The sequence below is a fragment of the Sinohyriopsis cumingii genome, chromosome 4 (genome assembly GCF_028554795.1).
Source record: "Sinohyriopsis cumingii isolate HCF-2022 chromosome 4, ASM2855479v2, whole genome shotgun sequence".
NCBI classification, from domain to species: domain Eukaryota; kingdom Metazoa; phylum Mollusca; class Bivalvia; order Unionida; family Unionidae; genus Sinohyriopsis; species Sinohyriopsis cumingii.
Genome location: NC_142964.1, coordinates 17,805,691 through 17,826,709, shown reverse-complemented (window position 1 = coordinate 17,826,709; position 21,019 = coordinate 17,805,691). Strand labels below are relative to the sequence as shown.

General features: G+C 34.2%; 1 protein-coding gene across 1 annotated transcript; it reads left to right on the top strand.

Annotated features, from left to right (window-relative positions):
* Positions 1–202: 202 nt before the first annotated feature.
* LOC149800701 (apoptosis regulator BAX-like) lies at positions 203–14,745 on the top strand. The gene is made up of 4 exons (XM_089954738.1): positions 203–809; positions 2,429–2,549; positions 10,367–10,594; positions 10,828–14,745. The coding sequence occupies exons 1-4, from the start codon at positions 544–546 to the stop codon at positions 10,927–10,929; spliced, it is 717 nt and encodes a 238-aa protein (XP_089810864.1). The 5' UTR covers positions 203–543; the 3' UTR covers positions 10,930–14,745.
* Positions 14,746–21,019: the final 6,274 nt, after the last annotated feature.

Genomic DNA, 21,019 nt, shown 5'->3' with positions numbered 1-21,019 from the left:
TGAAATATATATATATATTTCCTTCATCAAATTAGATCTTGAAAACACAAATCTATTTGTTCCGGATATAACCTTATCAAGTAACAGGAAGCACACATATATGCGTATTTTCTGTCGCTGGCTTCCAGGGGAATTTCCCAAGCAAAGACGAGATAAGTTACTAAAAATAGAACTGTTGCCAGCTGACGTCAGGTGTGAAATTACACACTGATTACGGTGATCCCTGCACATGCCCTGTGGCTATTTGTTGACAAAACAAAGCTGATACACTGAAGTTGGTTTATCAAGCGGGTAGTGGGTGATCATTGTAGTACGTGGAAGGAGCAGGACAGCAATCGGGCTTAGCACGACGAAGAGAGAACTGATTTTACGTTGTGTGTATTCTCGTGATAAACAGTGTATACATGTAAAAACATCGTGGGAATACATGCTACAAATGGGATATTAAGCTGTGTTTTTATTCAACTGTTCTCCAGGTAGAAACCATTAATGTAATAGTTATAATTTTTTTTATTACACAAGTATATAGCTGTATAAGTAAAAATGACAACGATGGCTATAGAGATGCCTACATCAGGAAAAACGAGACTTAGAAGACTGTCAGAGAGTCTCCCAAAACTGAATATAAATGATCCCACTGCTAAGTGTGATGTTCCAGACGAGAATCCCTCCCCGGAGATTGTGCCCCCGCCCAGCCGCGAAGAGACAGTAGAAGAGGGAAAGGAATTATTCGGATCATTATTGTTTAACGAACTTGAGAAAGAGGGAATCGATACACCACAAGAGGTTCTCAGCGACTTCGGTATATGGTATGTTCGTTATCTCTCTCTCTCTCTCTCTCTCTCTCTCTCTCTCTCTCTCTCTCTCTGCGGGGTATGTGCATGTACTGATTAACGAAAATTGTACGATCGATTATCCCCACCCCACTCCCAAGGTTATGTAAATATTACCTGTGTATGATATGATGGAAGATTTTATATACACTACATAAGGAGCTTTGTTTCAATTTTTTAAACGTATATTGAGATGAAGATCAATAATAATGATCAGGGTTTTATTTTGCGAATAGATTAATTAACAAATCAATCAGCCATCCAGTCAGTCATGACCCATTTTACCATCCTGTTGTTTTTAAAATAATTTTATTGAAGAATTACTATTGTGATTAAACATTTTGCCTGTTTTCCTTGATTGCAGGAATTGTAACTGTATATTTTTTAATTTTATTTTATTCTTCTATCTTGTACGTTTGCATTGATTAAACACTTCGTTTGGCGTACGTGCTTCCTCTGCTTGCGACATATGCAATTATATCACTGCCCTTAACCTAATGGTTCTTGCATGGACTAGTTAACTTTCCCGGTATTAATACGAGTACTAATAATAAATGGGAAGTAGCTCAGTATCAATACGTCATTGAGTATCAAAACAGAAACAGCCTTGGCAAAATCACACCTGGTCGAGTGCCAAAGTTTACTACGTAATTTCATATTTGTTTACATAAGATATATATTTTTTATACCCCACGTTGATTTTCGGAAGTAAAAATAAACGTGTCAATAGCAATGAGCTATGTCATTCTCCAAACATTAAATTATAACCTACCTAGACCACAGCCGGAATGGGCAGTCCGCGTCAGTGACAAGTGTTTCTTTTTTTATTACATGTTTGTAAATAAAAGAAAGTTAACTTTGTGAGGGCTTTGTATAAGACGGTTTGTCACAGAGCCAAGATATATAGAAATAATATTTTCATGTATATTAGATAAACCATGCTCTCTCCCTCCCTCTCCCTCTCTCTCTCTCTCTCTCTCTCTCTCTCTCTCTCTGAAAGTTTCCTCTGAGGGATGGCATTAACAGCACAAAAAAAAGAGCATACACAAAAGTAATACACGCACATGCACATACAAAATCGACTATACCGTGTGTACGATGTTGAAAATTGAAAACTATAGATTGACGAGCTTTCATTCTAAAAATTATGTAAATAATGTCCTGGAAATTGTTCCGAACTGACTTCTTATATGGTAGCTTACAGATGACACGTTATATGGAAGTAATTCAGTTCCATGTCTACCTTTTGATTATCTCTCTGAATCAACAAATTCATGGTTAAACTGTATGGATAATATGAATTGAATACGTTAGTGTAAGTATATACATAGCTAAATTAAGCTGATAAGTCTGCACAGTTTTGACTTCATACATTTGACACACGTGACTAACTGAAATTCAACCAAGTTAAATGCAAAAAAAAAAATATTTAAAAAATAGGAAAAATAGGAAATTTTATTGATAGTCTAAAATTAGGCATACGCCCATCCCATCCCTAATTACTGCAATGCATCATCATGTAGCCTCATAATTATTCAAATCTCCAAACGTACATTTTCTTCGCTCTTTTCATCGTCCTATTCACGTAATTGCAGTACGACGCCCTCGGAAGATCACCACAATTTCGCCAAAACTCTTGGAAGAGAATTTCGGATGATGGCAGATGAATTTGCCAAAAGCAAAGAAAGAGAGAAAGTCCAAGCGATGGCGAATGAAGTATGTTTTCTCTTAAGTTTCACTTATTATTCTAAAGAATCAGATCAAATCCTATTGGCATGTCATACCTTGATTCCTCTGATATTTATGGACACTAGCTTTATTTTATAATCGTATTAGTTTTAAATATCAACTTCACAATGTCAATTTTGACTGGATTTTCTCTTTGAAAAATGCCAATTTTTAACGCAAAAATTTGATTTCAAGAAGACAAATATTTTTAAAACATATTTTGCACAAAATCAGCTCTACCTTTTTTAATAAATATCCCCAAAATTTGAAGATATTTTAACATTTTCAAACTGGTGAGGGAATTTAAAATGACTTCTTGTGTAACGTTGTATTTTTAGTGGGTGGGGAGGGGCAGATCTTTAACAATATTACCCGAAATACGCAAGCGAATAACTTCGTAAATTTGGCCAAATAATCTTTTAACAAAACCCTATCATTTGGACGATGAGGTGCCTGACTGCGCTTTATGTGACGGTTCTTTCTGAACTTTTTAAAACGCAGTTTTCATTCTTATAACGTGTGCGGTCATTAAAAAGTCACTAAGACTCAGTTAATGCCATTTTTGGTAGATAAATCGATAAGATCGCCAGAGGTCTTGAGTTGGATTCCGGTGTAAGATACTTTTTTTTCTCTTTCGTTGTCTTATTTTTCCGTCAGAATCGAGTTGAATCGTTTTACTTTTTTTTTAAAGACAAACATATCACTTCTGGGTTATCTATATGCTTCATGTACATTGCCAATTTTAAATTATGTACATGTTATATTACTGTCAAACACACTATTTAAAAACCAATTACGCTAGTACTACTTCTTGACATTAACAAGTCTATCTGTCTGTCTGTCTGTCTCTCTCTCTCTCTCTCTCTCTCTCTCTCTTAGAATAATTATGATGATTAATCATAAGCCTTTGTACCTTTGTATCGTCGAGGCAGCATGACACATTCTTTATTTTTGTGATTCAAATATATTTGTATCATCACTTGGAATTTCGGTCGATAAATTCCATGAGACTGAGTTCCTAAGTATAAACCGATAAAATACAACAAACAGGCGCAACTTTCGGATAAAAAGTACATGTATGTATATTGATTAAGAATAGGTTTGATCCGCTCGATAATCTGCTGTCAACGGGTGTAACTGCAGCACGTGCCCACATATTACTACTTCTTAAACGTTTTGTAGAACGATTACTATTTCACTTCCGTTTTTATAACAAGTTTGGTTATCATTGAACCAATTGGTTCCGCTCTATATTTTTTATATGTACTTTGCATAGAGTGGGATTTTCAAACAACAAAGAATTTCCATAGTTTTCTTCATTGGCTACCCTATGTAAAAAAATAAGGATAGACGTTGTATATATTATGTATTGTTAAATTAACTTTTCATTCCATTTATTAGGGTGCATGATTGATGAGTGTAGTTTGGGATTTAATTCCATTTATTAGTGTGTGTGATTGATGGGTGTAGTTTGGGTTATATAGTATACAGCTTGGCCATACTTCCGTTGAGCATTTCTCAAAATATGGCTAGCTCTTTTTGGTCGTTTTCTCTTCCTGGTCTTCAAAGGTATAGTGGGAAAAAAGAAAACTTGCCGATAACTTTCTTTTTTTTTAAACCTTTATAATTGTATAATTCATGTATTGCTCATTCAGAGATTTGTATTGAAGTTAGTGTGCTTGGAACTAGCTCCGGTTCATTTTTTGATCACACGTCTGCTATAGATGGTGCTTGGTTTCCATAATTACCACGTGTAAAGGAAGTTCAGTCACAGTATATGAAAGCAGTATAGATGTATGCTAATACTCGGTCCAGTGTGCATTTTGACAATGCAAACAACTTCACCTTGTACCGGCCACTCTCTCGGAAGTACATAATAACTGAATAGCCGAACCGTTGGACTATTTTGCTATTCCGGTTGTTTATCTATAATAGATATATTAACATGCACCTTTATTGTTATCATCCCATTGTACATGTATTGGCAACTTCGAGGTTAATCGTACGGGTCATATATCGAATATATGCTGATAGCTGCCATTCTAACCGTCTCGGATATTACGAAAGAAGGGTTGGCGGAGAAGTCGTGAATGTATCGAACGAGGGGTTGGGGGTTGGGAGATTGTTTGTTTTGGGGTGGGTTGGTTTTTTTTTTGCATTTGTAACTTCCCGTTCGACCTTAGAATCGGTCCAAGTATAGAATTAGAAGAGGTGGTTTGAATAGATTTGATTTTCTTTTCTTCGGAGAAATCTCTGGCGATCAAAATTTATGATTTTTCTGTAAATTGCCACACAATTTTTCTGTAAATTACTACACCAACGTTGGTGAGAGGCATAGGTTAACTCCTATAAATAGCCGAGATGATCCGAATGATTATTTTAAAAAATACCTATGATAAATTCTATGTAATATTTCCGCATGAAGACTTTTGGAAATTTTGGTTTCACAATTTTAAAGGTCTGTATGTATTTAGCCTCTTCTATATAGCTTATAAATTGTATAATTAATATTTATTTTTTTGTTACTAATTTGACTGAATGCTTTAAAAATTTTGGATATTTTCCAAAACCCCTAGTTGTACTTTTGCTACATCTAAGTATATATATATATATATATTCGCTTTGGAGTATGAACCCAAATATGTCGCTTAACCGTATCTACTTGTTTTTAGCAAAATCATTCGTCTTCCATCCCATCATATTATGCATGTTGTGAAATATTCTACCAGTATTTTTCTCATCTGTGCCGTTTCAGAATTGCCTAATCGACAATGAAATTGACTAATCAGTCATTTTAAATTTGAGATTTTAGTTTAAATACTGTACCTTTGGTTCACTGCGTAGAAATGTACATGTTGCTACGTCACTGTCACTCCACAGGAGAATGAAGTTAGGGTACTGATTGCAGCATACGTACAACTCGTTTCGCCCTGGCGTTCGCCTCTTTAGATTTATATCGAAATTCCAACCAACTTTATGCATATATGTAAATAAACTGAAGTGTTACCAAGTCTACATTTTCTAAGGTCCGTTTTATTCATGTACTTTTATCAGATAATAATGTCTGGCGTAGATACTGAAATCATGTCACGAATTCAACACGTACACTCTTTAAAATATGAAATCAAATATGTACTCAACAGTAAATCATGCCAGAGTATATTCATTTCTACACGATTTTCCGGTGTAAATAATACACGTCAGTAAGGGACCAACTGTTCAATCTTCATTGTGGGGGTCGGGTTGGGCTGCGAGTTTTTTCTACCGGGGATAATTTTTTTCTTCTTCCAATATTATAATATATACATGCACTATTAGCCTACTGACAGTCGTTGTCACGAAATACAAAACGGTATTGTGAGGTTGGAAATGTACCCGCGACTGATCTACTGTATTTGTAAAAGGGTTACACAAGGGTAGAAATGATACTACGTTAAAAAAAAATAATCCTTCAGAGTTAAATCAATTAACATAAAAAATTGGGTAAAATAACTATTTGAAATAGGCTACATTAGACAGACACTGTGATCTCGGTCAACAGCCAGCGTCTCCACACTTGGCATATGATATTGCTTGTTCGAGATAAATCGTATTTTACTATGATATAGGCGACTAATAATAATAATAATAATAATTATTATTATTATTATTATTATTATTATTATTATTATAAATTTTATTTCGTAATACTTATTATTAACACACTATAAATATAAAAAAAAATCCAACTCGCTTTTTAAAGTATAAAAAGCAATGTAGAGTCGTGATTCAGTGTGTATTATTTTTAAACCTTGGCTTATCGATTTAATGGAGAAACCAATATGGTACAACAATCAAATTCAACATCTTGATAAATTTTTGATTTACAATATTGATGATTTTTCTTGTTAGACATGGGCACTTTTATTTATTTATTTATTTATTTATTTATTTATTTATTGTAATTCCTGCCATTAGTGGTCCTTATGTCAGCAGAGTAACGATGTCGAGGCAGGTAGCATGTTATTACTCATGTATTGATCCACCGCTTGCTAGCGGCACCGCCCTTGTCCGGAAACAGTGAAGTCAGCACTCAAATGTAGTACTTGCATGAAGTATTTATTTATAGATTGCTGTGCTATTCATTTTAATCACTTCAGTCCAAACTTTTTTTAAACATTTAAAAACGAATGGAACAAAACAAAAAGAAAAAGTGTTGAGAAATAAAAAATGTTATCAATACGATAATAATAATAATAATAATAATAATAATAATAATAAATACGCAGTGGTTATTTTCTAATACGTGTAATTAATAATATCACAGTTAACATCCTGCAAGTTTGAGGCAGTGGGATGAGGTAGATAATGTATCGAAAACAAAACAAGCTGAAACGCGTAATATTTCCTTGAAACCCTCAATAGCATTAAGACAGGTTGAGAACTCGCAAAATTTCCAAAATAAAGAAAGAAAAAAGTATACAATACAATTACTACACTTTGAATTCTGGTACAAACGCTTTGAAAAGTCTCACCACAAGAGCCAAATATATTTATACTTTATTCAATCGTTGAATGTAAAATGAGGTAGACTAGGGAAGCGTGGTTAAAACAGTGCGTTGTGTCTAAATAAGTGTATCACATTTTATTTATTTGAAAGAAACTAAACTTCAGAGAATTGTACATGTACATTAATAAAGCTTATCTCATGCACAAAAATATTTGAAGAAAAATTATAACTTGTAAATTTGTTTTTTTTTTTTCTTTTATCCAAAAAATCTTTATATTGATTAATGCGGATTCCAATTAAACTTATTGATAACTTGAAATATTTTGCATCAAACGAGTACATGAGTACTGCGTTTGATCATTCATTTTACGATTATTCATTTTATAAGAATGCATTAGTTCATTCCTGCCTTATGCCCCACACCCTAACAAGTAGTCGTGTTTTTGTTAGCTTACTACAAGTCATTGACATGCAAATGTTATGTTTGCATACCTTATATTCATGGGAGACATCGCCGCGAATCGATTGGAATACAATGCGCACAACCGCGCTGTTACTAGGGATCACTGTTCTGTTTCTGTTTCTATGAAACGATTGGTGAAGTTAGATAATAAACGGCGTTAGCAGGCAGTCGCAGTAATTCAAAGCACATAACTGTATCCCTTTCCCTGATTGGTCCAATTAGCTGGTGTTTGATGTTGGGAATTTGTTTCACCCGATCACAAATGATGTTAAATTTTGAAAGGTTGTTTCTAATTGGCCGATAGTAAGATCTGATGTTCATTTATTTTTATCTTCTCAGACATTTTTCAGATTTCTTGGTGCACTTCTTTCAAACAATAACAAAAGGACTGTCAAAATAGAGGAAGTAATTAATCGATCCTTTAAAAGGTTCAATTAAATTCTGATAATATCTTAATTAACAAAAATCTGACTTTCCACACACCATTACCTTTGCCGAAGAAGCTATATGATGCATATATCGGGAACAATCCTTGAATAACTTGTTCTTTTTCTTTTATCTGTCCATCATTTAACAAGTTAACTGAGGATCAGAACAATACAGAACAAAGACTGATTGATTGTACAAATTCTCAAGCTCTTGTAGGAGTCGTGTAGGAAACAAACACGATAATTCTCAAGCCATTGTACGAGTCGTGTAGGAAACAAACACGATAGCATGAAATATTCGTTTTCAGATTGCTGCTAGTACAGAAGTATTTATTTATTTTTGAATGAAAGAAGATGAAATAGGAACTCGGATGGAAAGGTTGTGAGTAGCAGAATGTACAGACTATAAGATGACACGTGTAGTGCATATGGACGTATACATTCACAGATTTATTGAAAACATTGCATTACTTTTCGGAAGCGCACGGATAATGGTCATTTGAAATAGGAAAGAAGAAACAAAATAGATAAATAAGCAAAAGCATACAAATGATTACGTAAAAGAGCCGTTTTTCATAGATGTGATATCGCTATTTTTTTAGGAAGACTGAAAGCTGTTATAAACATTATCCTTCCGACGGATAATGGCCATTTTGAAATATGAAAGAAGAAACAAAAGGGATAAACAAACACGTAGGAAAGAAGAAACAAAAGGGATAAACAAACATAAGCCAACAAATGATCACGTAAAAGAGTAATTTTTTTCCTAGATGTGGAATGGCTATGCTTTTTTTTTAAGCAAGACTGAAAGCTGTTATAAACATTGTTCTTGTGACTAATAAACCTTACGTAAACAAGCAAACACACTAGCTAGTTGGTATATGTATTAAATAGGAATGACAGGTGATAAACTGCATACGTTACAGTTAAGGATTATGTTCAGTTGCGAATGACTCAAAAACTTAAATTGAGAGGCGAGCTAGTGCATTGTTAGAGGTTTTGTGATTGCTTTCACAAAGGCTTACCAGCTGAGAGAATGTTTTTGTTAGCGGATAAAATGTTGGTAAATGGGATTTTTTTTAACGGCACTTGGAGCAAACTATTGGTTTTACCATACCAAGGATAAAGGAGTTAAGTGACTTGTATAAGATACACCTTGGCATCCGGCTAGCGGAGGAAAGAAGTTTAGTAAATTTTAATGTATTTGGTCTAATACGGTATTATTTTGTATAGCTAGTTTGTCTTTTTCTAGTAAATTAATCGTATTAGAAAAGAAAATACATCACTTAATGGTTTTTATTTATTTCGTACATAGTCATCCTTGAATATGCTGAACAGTTCCATCTGTCTGTCTGTACAAGTAGCTATAATATAAGATGTGGTATAAGGAATAAATCCAGTACACTGGTAAAACACTGCTAACGCCTACTTCCATGGTAATTTTTTAGAATTTCGACTTATATTGATTCTTGTATAGTAAGGTGATTGAACATATTGCTATTGAAGTATTCGAGCAAAGGTCATTTTGTTTCCATGCGGATTTTCAATTGTGGCGTTTAACGGCAATGTACCTTTACCCACTGTCTGTAGCATATCTTTAATGTTAGCATTCCACTCCTGTTCGTATTCACCTGAGTCAGTATCCATTTTAATTTCTGCAAAAGAAAGTAGGACAGTTTTGCTCAGTTTGCCGCTTACCAAGGATATTCAAGAAGCACCGTGAGCATTTATTATAACAGACGGATTGCCATAATCTATGGCTAAAACGGCCGAATTTGATCTACTTCAATAAAATAAGTTGTATTGGGTACTACTGTTATAACTAAAGTTGAAATGATACACATAACTCTGCATGACGCAGTAAAGATATAACAAACATCTGTGCCAGACGCAGTAACGATGTAACAAACATCTGTGCCAGACGCAGTAAAGATATAACAAACATCTGTGCCAGACGCAGTAACGATGTAACAAACAACTGCCAGACGCATTAACGAAATAACAAACAACTATGCCAGACATACACGCAATGTGACAGCAGTCATCCAGTTAGTTGCCAGTCATTCACAAGTCAGATGTTTTAGATTCTCCTACTGTTACAACTCATTAATGCGACAATATGCACAACTCGGTTGATTTAGGGGACTGCAATTAATAATTATGGCGAAGACGAATCATTATATTTGTTAACTTTGTCAAAAGAACAATTAGAGCACAAGGTGGATTCGGTGTTATTAAAACTGCTAATCGGTTATCGTTTCTCGTCGAAATGGAAACGGACGATCCCGACCGGAAACTGTGCGCACAACTCGGCATTGTCAGTCAGTGTCTAGGTTGCCCTGAATGCTTTAGCTTTTCTTGTTGGCACTGTGTAAACTTAAGTTATAATATAATCATGTTTTTTTTTTTTTTTTTTAAATTATAGATATCCATTCGTCAAGTCACATACGAGAAGTTCCGTGCGATACTGACAGGATTGTTTTCTGATGAAGGCGTGACCATAACAAGAATTGTGGTTCTTTTCTTTTTCTGTGCCGACGTTGCCATCCGGGCGTTAAAAGAAGGCGTCAAGCTGTTCCGCCAGTTCATCACTTGGTCCATGCAGTTCATCACAGAGAAGGTTTGCTCCTGGGTCCAGGAAAACGGGGGATGGGTAAGTGCGTCACTGATGGTAGATACTACATAACTGCATGTTTGTCATGCTTTACCCTCTTGGTATTCGGCTGATTGTATCGCTATGTCCGTCTCACGTTCGATTCTTCTATCTGTGATAGATCGAGCACACTTATAATCAGTCATATATTTTATTCATATAAATTTATTCCAATTATGTCTGATTATGTACATTAAGGTGATGTAATTTTTTTTGTTGTCTTTACTTTTCAGGAAGCGGTTTTGAATACTTCAGTGACTTACTTTCGGAAAGCAATATTGTGTTTGGGGGCGGCGTTCGTTATCTTCGTGGTATGCAAGAAGACACTGTTCTAGAAGTTTTATTAACTGACGATATTCTGTCAGCGAGGAGTTTTGAATTCGGAGCCAGGAACAGATCCTGATAACACTGACCAGAATCTGTCAAACAGATCTGTATTTCAGAACTGTAATGAACCGGCTTACAGCCAAGAGCAGCACAACATGACGATTTCACTTGAACATAACACTTTCAGCTAGGTGTGTCACTTGTGACAGTTGTTGAACAGAATAAATCTTATTCACGTGCTCGCTTATTTGCCAAATAATGGCAAAATATTCTCCACACAGTGTGTTTGCAAGTCTGCTAAGTTATGGAACAAATTGCATCAACTTAAAGAAGAAAAAAAAAAACACCACCAAACCAACAACAGTAGATTTTCATCTTTAAAATGCAGCCATTCGTAATGAGAGACTATGTTGGCAATTTAGAAATTTCGGATGATCAGCCTGAAGAAAATAGGAAAAGCCATTTTTCTTGGTGAAAAAGAAAACGAATTGAAATTTGGGTGACTCTTGGTTGCATATGGATTGTGTCTTTTTACAATTATGCTGAAATCTTGTTCATTATTTTTAAGTTCACTCACAGAAATATAAGGTCACCCGTTCTTTTAAACATTTGTAATTTTGTTTTGTTATGTACTTTAGCATGGTATCCTATGGATGATATAGGACAGTTTATACGCCATTGTACACATGGACCGTACTAACTAATGCCAAGTATCGGCTACTTGGCGTGTCTTTGGGCAAGCTAGATTTCCTCTACTTGCCTCGGCACTATATGACCGTAAAAGTGTTGATGTGCCGTAAAACATCAAAAACCAAATCAAACACATAGCCCAAAGTATGTCCTGTTTTAATGTCACAAAGATGAATGAATGCATCACTGATCTTCCAGATGTATCCTAGTTCAACCAGACTCTCGCGTTGGTCTGTAAAAATGTTTCCTTACGAGGGTTTGGTTGGGAAAGGGGGAGGGTAGCGTGTGACTTTGGTAAAACTAGGGAGAGCTGTCTTTGTACTGACATATCTACAAAGTTTGAACGAAGCTCTTTCTATCGGGAACAGAGACCAATGAAACACTTTACCAAACCCTCGTATAGCAAAGCTCTTACTAAAACCACGCGAGTGTCTGATTGAACGAGACTACCAGTGGAGCAGAAGTGGGTATTTGAAGGATCTCATATGGATTTATTTGCAGCTATTTATATATTTATTTTTGTTTTAATTTCGAGTTCATAATATATGTATCATAGTAAAATTCATGAGAATTGTAATATGTCAAAACCTATAGAAGATAAGTAATGCATGTAAATTTTCAGGATAATCCCAACAGTGGAGCTCTCGTACCACTTCTTGTATATTTATTGGTGTACAGATCGTATTAAACAGTGGGCACTGTAGAATTAGATATTCATTATCATTATGGAGTCTACACTTTTCGTTTGTAGTCAGAAGTGAAAAATGACAAGAAAAGCATAGACCCTGATCTGCCAGCGAATAATATTGTCGCACTTTGATGAGTGCTGTACACGGTTAAAATCGGCATTACTAGGCGCAGTTCTGTAAAGAAGTACATGTTCTGTGGTATTTCAGATTAACGACCTCGTGGATTATATCCGTAAAGTTGCTTACGTATTCAGTACCTCTAGAGGTGTAAAATATCCAAGAGGTCAGACATCACCATTCAGTAACTCTCTTTGTTTTACTTTGTTTTCTCGTTTGTGTGTGCCCTTTTTAAAGAAGGACATTTTATTCACATTTTTTCATCAATTAAAAATGTACTCTTGCACCGTTTAATCTTGAACTTCATCGTAATGTTCTATCCCATTACTTTCGGTGTTCATGTCGGGTTTTATCTTCTCTCATTTTATTGCTTTTAATTTGGACCATTACACCATATAGTTTTAAACACAGACCTAATCACGTAGTGAACGCAGATATGATATTGTATTTCATATAACAGATTTATCGCATGAGTTTATAGGTTTAGTCAGAAGAACGTTCCTATCCAAGAGGGTTTGAGGTGTTTCATTTTTCGTCTATCATAAGAAGCTACAATAGTTGTTTAAGGAACAAATATTGAGTAAATTTCAGGGAAAGTATACTTTCTAATTAATCTATCCTATGATTACACAACATTTCATAAGTATGTATACAACACGTATCATGCCTTATTAAATATGAGCCGTATTATTAGTTTTAATTTTTAAAATTTAATATCGCCAAACTTCATGTCATAAACCTGAATATTTTTTGTAGCTAACATTTTAACTTTTTTAACTCCACCTTTTTTAAAATTTGATAAATAGAACCATATATAGTTGCCCATTTAATGTGAAATATGCGCAAGTTTTCTCAAAATGTTTAGTATTTGTTTCGTGAACGCGTGCTAAACTGAGATTTTGTCGTACATTTCATCAAAATCAACATAAATCAGTCTATATTTAGTCTGTAAATTGGTACTGACCACATTTGCGAGCGACCATTAGTTGTGCTTATATGGAAAGAGTTATTCCGCTTTCCTGGTACTCATTTCATAAGTACGTTGTAAAAATTGTGTTGCTGTAGGGGTGGAGTGGGGGGAGTTCAGCAACCCAAGATTCAGTTTAGACATTAAACTTTTTCACTTTAATGAATCGGTGTGCTTGATTTTTAATTTGCTCATTTTTATTATACTTTTTAAAATTTATTATTTTATATTGTTTACTTTATTGCACTTCTGTAGTGCATGATAACAGCGTTATCCTACATGGATAAAAAATTCTTGTCATATGCAGTATTCCAATCGGGATATATCAGTTCTCTCTTCATAGGTGTAAAAGTTACTCAGTTGCTTAAGTTAATTTCGAGTTGAAGAGAATTTTTCGGCGGCCAGTTGCAGGGAGGCAGAACTCTTCGCTTTTATGGAGTTGTTGTTTTCTTTCGGCTGTTTGTGCAATTCCATAATCTCTAGTCACGTAGTTTTTTTTAAGGAATCAGTAAATCTAATTATATTCCTTTTTCGTGTTATTTTGATTTGTTCAGTTGTGAACGTTTTACGTTTATGTCCGATGATTGTTATATCACAGATATTTCTCATTGTATGGTTGTTATAAAATTGTTTAACTTTCAAACACTCAAAATATATAACATACACGTCTATTAAAAGTGAATTGATCTGCGACAATACATCTCTTCAGGCATCCATTTTTGTAGGGTAAATTCCATCTTGAAGACATCAATTCAAATATAGACACTAAATATTGTGTCTGACTTTTTGACAGTAAATCAATGGAATTTTAACGTTTCTCTCAAGCAAAGTCTCAATTTTATGTACCTATTGAAAACTGGACCACCAAACAGTTTCCATTAAGTGTCTAGAAAAGACTGAGATCGTAGTTTAAATGTAAATGATTAGTTTGAAGAAAGGTAATCATTTGTTTTTGTTTTGGGGGGTACGGAGGGGGGAAATCATGACCTGGTATATTCGCTTTTAAGACAAATGTTCTGGAAAATCCCCTTGTAATAATAAACTTAATAATAAACTAATAATAATAATAATAATAATAATAATAATTATAATAATAATTTTGGTTTGACTGTACATTACTCCCTAGAGAAGTTAAATGTGCCAAGTTTCTTTATACGTTTTGTTTTACTTTTTAAAACACGATATGCCATCTCATACTTTACCGAGTTTCATGTACGTCTTTTTCAAAAATACAGTTAAACATTTTTATAAATTTCGTTTTTGATTTTAAATGAGGATTGTCATTATTATTTTCAGGAAAATTGATCCATGTACATTTTGTATTGTAAAGAAAATGGAATTAAAGAAACATTTTAGCAGTTTTGCAGTTGTTGTTATAAGTTTTTAATCTATCTACCTACCTGTCTTATATTTTATCTGTATGGTTGCATGTCCAAATATATGTTTACCTCGCTGTGTGTCTTTTTATCATCCTCCATACCTTCCAAACTATATATCGCTTGCCCCCTCCTCCTGTCCAAACTCCAGCTATCTATACATGTGTTATGGGAATATCTAAAACTAATTAGGAATACATGTTTCACATGATTCCCAAAAATTGCAAGTAGAGTTTAAAAAAAATAAAATAAACGAGCCTAATCCATGTCTCATTGCACTTATATTGTAATTAATAAATTAGCGTGATCTAAGTGTTACGGAACGTAGATTTCAGTAAACAAATTAGCCTATTCAAGATATAATACTACTTGTCAGTTTCATCTATATACGAACCCTCGGGGATTGCTCGAAAAATCGTAAAATTTCAGGAAGAAATCTTTTCAGTCTATTTCGTTTATTTTCCATACAAACATGTATCCAAGCACGCGACACAAGTGATCAATATTGTTACATACAACATGTGGATGTTTGCATTGTCATTGATGATTGATAAAATCACCCAAAAAGATATTTTGAAATGATTTAGAGAGTGAAATACCAAAATGATATCTTTGGCCTCCAGTAAAAAAAATAAAAATTATATTTTAAGAGCTTGAAATTGCAGGTTGAATTTTCCTAATGTTGATTTGTTTGTGTGTGTGTATTTTACGGCGCCTTATTTCTGCATCAACAAAATGTTTTGAGAATTCAAACCGTGATGTACGTTACAATCACGCGTGCATAAATATTGTATGGTTTCACTTGGTATTTTTCAGTGGCATACCAAACTGAGTCACATGTAACGCCACGTGTGGTGCACAAAGCCGTCTCCCCTCCTCAGCTCTCTCTGCATTTACTTACTGATACATTCGTAACCATAAAAAGCTCAGCTATTTAATAATTTCTATAGTAAAATATTGTCTTTCATGCGTGTTCGTTTTATATTTTTTACTCACTTTGGAGAAAAAGAAAAGAATTATACAGCAGTTTATAATGTTTTAACGTAGGTAAAGTGTCCTATAGACATTTTTATCATGTTAATGATTATCTTTTTACATTGATCCTTCATTCGGCGATTCTGTTGTCGAATATATTTGTATGACATAACTGAACTTTATTCTCTGCAATTCTCTGATTTGAGATTTAATCGCAGATGTGATCCATCTGAATTAATATATTATGCCATGCAGATATAAATGCAAGCATTAATGCTTAGACACTGACACAGACAAATTTGGACTCGGAATTGCATTACAGGATAAGAAACATTACTTCTCTCTGGAGTTATTTTATCGACTCTAAACAATAACATAAGTTACTTCAAAAATCAGACCTACAACCAATCAAACATTTTGTTTTTCCTTCTTTTTAAAAAAATTACATTTCTATGTTAAAACTGCATACACCCTCATTTATAGTTTATATTTTAATATTCAGTGCAGGAAAAATCATTTTATGTCTGCTCTACAATTACAAGCAGTGATAATATCCACTTGTGTAATGGCTGGAAAATATACATTTAAATACTCATCGTCACCCACCCCCAGTTTATAATTTCTTTTTAAAACTTAAATGCAGAGAAATCAGTTAGCACGAATAGAACATGTTCTACACTTACATGTAGGGTTAAAATATGGTTAATACATTAACTGACAATTATTATATGCTTGTTTTTCCCCCGTTAACTTTACGTTGTCAGAATCGTGCAGTATTACCCGATACTGAACCTGCGCGCCAATACACATATAGTTTTCACGTGCACAAAGGAACTACTTTCTATTGTAAACAAACTGACGCAGGCGCCAGCACTTTGATTTGTAAACAAATCATGTACACTCGCGTAAGAGGCGCTTTACGTTGTGGTTGTTTAAATTTGTTTCTGAATGAACTAAAACAGATGTTTCGTGGACTACCACATACCAGTTGTTTTGGTACATTCTGCGTTAACTTTTGATACAATGTTTCGGATTTAGGCTAGCTACAGTATACAACAGACACAAGAAAGGGTCCTTACAAATAACATACAAGTGTCAAGACATAAACTGTCTTCTTTAGCTGGTGATAAGAATGGCAATAAATACACTTACAGTTTTACATCCCGAATGTCCTCAGAATGTGCTTTCTTAGTTCTGCAAATCCGAATTACATTAGTTATGTCATAGGTTCTCAATCTTGATTACACATTTCGAAATTGTACTGTAATTTCGAATAAAAGTGCAATTACATCCTCCTTACTTCTCTCAAAATGAAATAAGGATTAAATTCCATAGCGTCTTCTTGATAATTGCAACTGAAAGACTTCATACTTTTCCCACATTATGATTAAAAACATTCAATGACAGAAACAGAAACACATTTGCAGATGTCAACACGCTTCTCCCTAGCTTCTTCAGTCCCATGTATTTTTCATGTGGAATGCACATACAAATCCAGTCCATAATCACGAAATTTCGTAGAATCGAAAAAAATACCAAAATCTATTCATTCCAGATCAAATAGGAAAGTTGTTGCAATGCACATTCATTCACAATATGACTCCAAATTTCAATTTTAACTAGACACGCCATTTTCTTTCGAAAGTTATGTCAAATTTATCTGGGCGGAGTTATGTGCGCAGTTGTTGTTGTTGTAGGGTTTAACGCCATTTTTCAACACACGATAGGCCATACATGGCGGCCAGTATTAATGGTGGAGGAAGAACCCAGGAAAGAACCACCGACCCACAAGAAGCTACTGGCAAGCTTTCTCACATACCCACATTAGCCGAATCCGAGACTCGAACCCACGCAGACAGAGGTGAGATGGCAGTGATCCGTAACGGAGAGCGCTTTAGACCACTCGGCCACTCGGGGCCCCTATGTGCGCAGAAATAATGTTGTTGTTGTGTAATGATGAATATGCGCTTGTATATTTTGTTTGGAATACGGCATACATTCATTTACGTTGTGTCTTGTATTGTATTTTGTTTATATAATTAAGCCGTAGGTAAAATTAAAAAAATGAGCATATAATAAAAAGGTTACTGTATTTGTATGGGAAAATATGAACTCGTTTTATCGGATGGATATTCTTCACTCCCAAGGTCGTGCAGTATTCCATCCAAAAATAATCGTTCATATTTTACCATACAAATGCAGTAACCTATAAATACATTCTTAAGATACTATTTTACATGCATACTGTTTTCAATGTCCAAGGACAGGCACAAGACTATTCAATAGTATGATAACAGAGGTTTTGTATTTATTACTACTCTTAATAAAAGCTGTGTTGTCCCCCACCCCAAAGGCGTTGTCTTCTCATCGCGTGCACATTTAAAATCAAGAAATTTATTATTTTGGCTTGCCGATTATCTTAAAAAGAATACAAGAGTTAGTGAAATTGATCATTTTGCCAATGTGAAATCTATTCAAGTATTTGTCTGGTGGAAATGATGATAATATTTGAGAGACCTAAAGTACTGTTCCAAGACTATTTATGCTTACTATTACGGAGACCGTTAATGGATATGAATATAATAAGCCATCGAATAGTAATTCAAAATGAAGTAGTTTTTATATTGGCTTAATATAGGCTAAGAGGGTAAGCGTGCATGCTTTTTTCCCATCAGCCTCCTACCTTCAAGTGTGATTTCTGATCATTTACGTGCTTAGTGTTCTCAGAGGCCTAGTCAGTTACCGTGTCATACTTATGATCAGGAGATTGCAGTTCAACACTCACACAAAGGAAAATAATAATTGAGGAAACATCGAAGCTAGTCATGGTTGTAAATGAAAAATGAAAGTCGTTCCGATGATGAAAAGGTCGATGCCACTTACAAGTACGATGGCACGCATAACTCTGTGAGAAGTAGTTTGGGTTGAACAGACCATGTGTCTTCAAATCTGTATAGTGGCACGCTAGGGACTCATTTGGTCGTGCATTTAAAATTGATACTGACTACCCACGTATGTTTACCGTTAAAAAAAATCACTTGTAAAAGCTTACAATAGACAGCGTACCGATAATCTTAAAGATACCAGTTAGAAGCACAACCTGAGTGGTCATGTTTACACACACACACACACACACACACACACATATATATATATATATATATATATATATATATATATATATATATATATATATATATATATATATATATATATATATATATATATATATATATATATATATATATATATATATATATATATATATAAAGATATATATATATATATATATATATATATGATTTAATTATAGGGAGTGCGAGTCAAAAGTATTGGAAGAGAAAACCCTACAATATATGTGTTATTTTATTCTGTTATATCGTTCAACAAATTCTTGAACGTGTTCCGATTGTTTCATAAATAACCAAACCTACTTCACTAACTTTACTCTGATTTTCCTTTATCCGTTTTGAATTCGTAAAAACAAATAAACGGAATATATATTTTCAAGCATCGAAACGAATGTGGAAAAAAAAGGGTTTATAAGTGTCATTAATAGACATTGCGACGAAAAATGTGTTGTCATATTTGGGCTATGTTTTCGGGTTTAAAAGGGCATTCTGAGATTTAAAAATATCCGTGAACTCGAACGCAGGCTTGAGTAGTTGACAAAATAATAGGTGATTTATCTTAGAACTCGTTTGACGGCTAGAGTACCTGACATAAATGAATGTGATTTATCGGAGGAAAATATCTGAGAACTCTTTCGACGGCTGAGTATGTGACAAAACTGAAGGTGTTTTTGGCTAAAATACATGTTGAATTGGAACGGTGACTGTCTGAAAGTGAAGGTGTTTTTGGCTAAAATACACGTTGGATTGGAACGGTGGCTGTCGGAAAGTGAAGGTGTTTTGGGCTAAAATACACGTTGGATTGGAACGGTGGCTGTCTGAAAATGAAGGTAGTGACAAATTTTTTTCCGCACCTATTTTATATGCATCAAGCTAACTTTTTCTTAAAGGTACAAAGTAAAAGCTGAATAATACAACGATTTCAAAGATGGAGGAAACTCGGGTTTTTAGTATTAAACAGGATTTGTCATATTGCTACTAGTGCAACTGACTCTTTTAGACACAGGGAGAACTCTAGAACACACAAAATAATATTTCTTCTAATTAACACAAGGGTAAGTCAGTTACCTCTTATGAAACCGATGTTTTTCACCGAATATCCAATAGGGCATTTGGGGCTAGGGGCGACCATAGATTTGGCACCCCATTTACTTGGCACCCTTGACAACTGTCTAGTTCACCTATATGGACGGGCCGCACCTGTTCGGGTCCATCGCATCCTAATGACCATATTTGGGTATTCAGCGATACACCGTGGTTTCACATAGTGCATCCACTATATCAAACAAAATTTGTCTTCAAACGTATATGTATTCGCTATTTATTTGTAAAATTTGCGAAGACCCAGTTATGTTACTTGTATATCCAGCTTGTAAGTCACATGACCTGGTTATGACCGTTCTTACAAACCGCTGAAATAAAAGAGGAACACTGATTACTAAATCTTGTAACAGAAACAGGGGATATTATATCTTGTAACATAAACACTGGGTATTATATATGGTAACAGAAACATTGGATATTATATCTTGTAACAGAAACACATGATATTATATCCTGTAACAGAAACACTAGGGTACTTTATCTTGTGATATAAACACTGGGTATCATATCATGACGATTGACCAATAATATTCTTAGAATTTTCTTTATGTGGTGGTAATAAATATTAGCAATGACGTAGAAGGCATTAGAACAGCTTTCGCAGAATTCAAACTTTTCAATTTTTGAGTTTGAGTGAGAATATTCAAACTTTACTCATACGGTATACGGTACATACATACATACATACATACATACATACATACAACTAATATTAATAACAACAACAATAACAATGGCTGCCCATCCCTTCAGCTTTTTTTCTCCTACCTTTCCATATTAGGTTCGTTGTGGATAAATGTGTATCGTTCAGTTGAGGATTATGGGAAATGTTTGTTAGTGAAAATTTACCCAATAGAAAGAACGAGTTTTATTTTAATATATATTTCTGCGAGGACTACATCAAATTTACAGCGACAACAATGCAATGTGTCCAGGCTGAGAGTATTTATGTATGTATGTATGTATGTATATATATATATATATATATATATATATATATATATATATATATATATATATATATATATATATATATATATAATCCGACC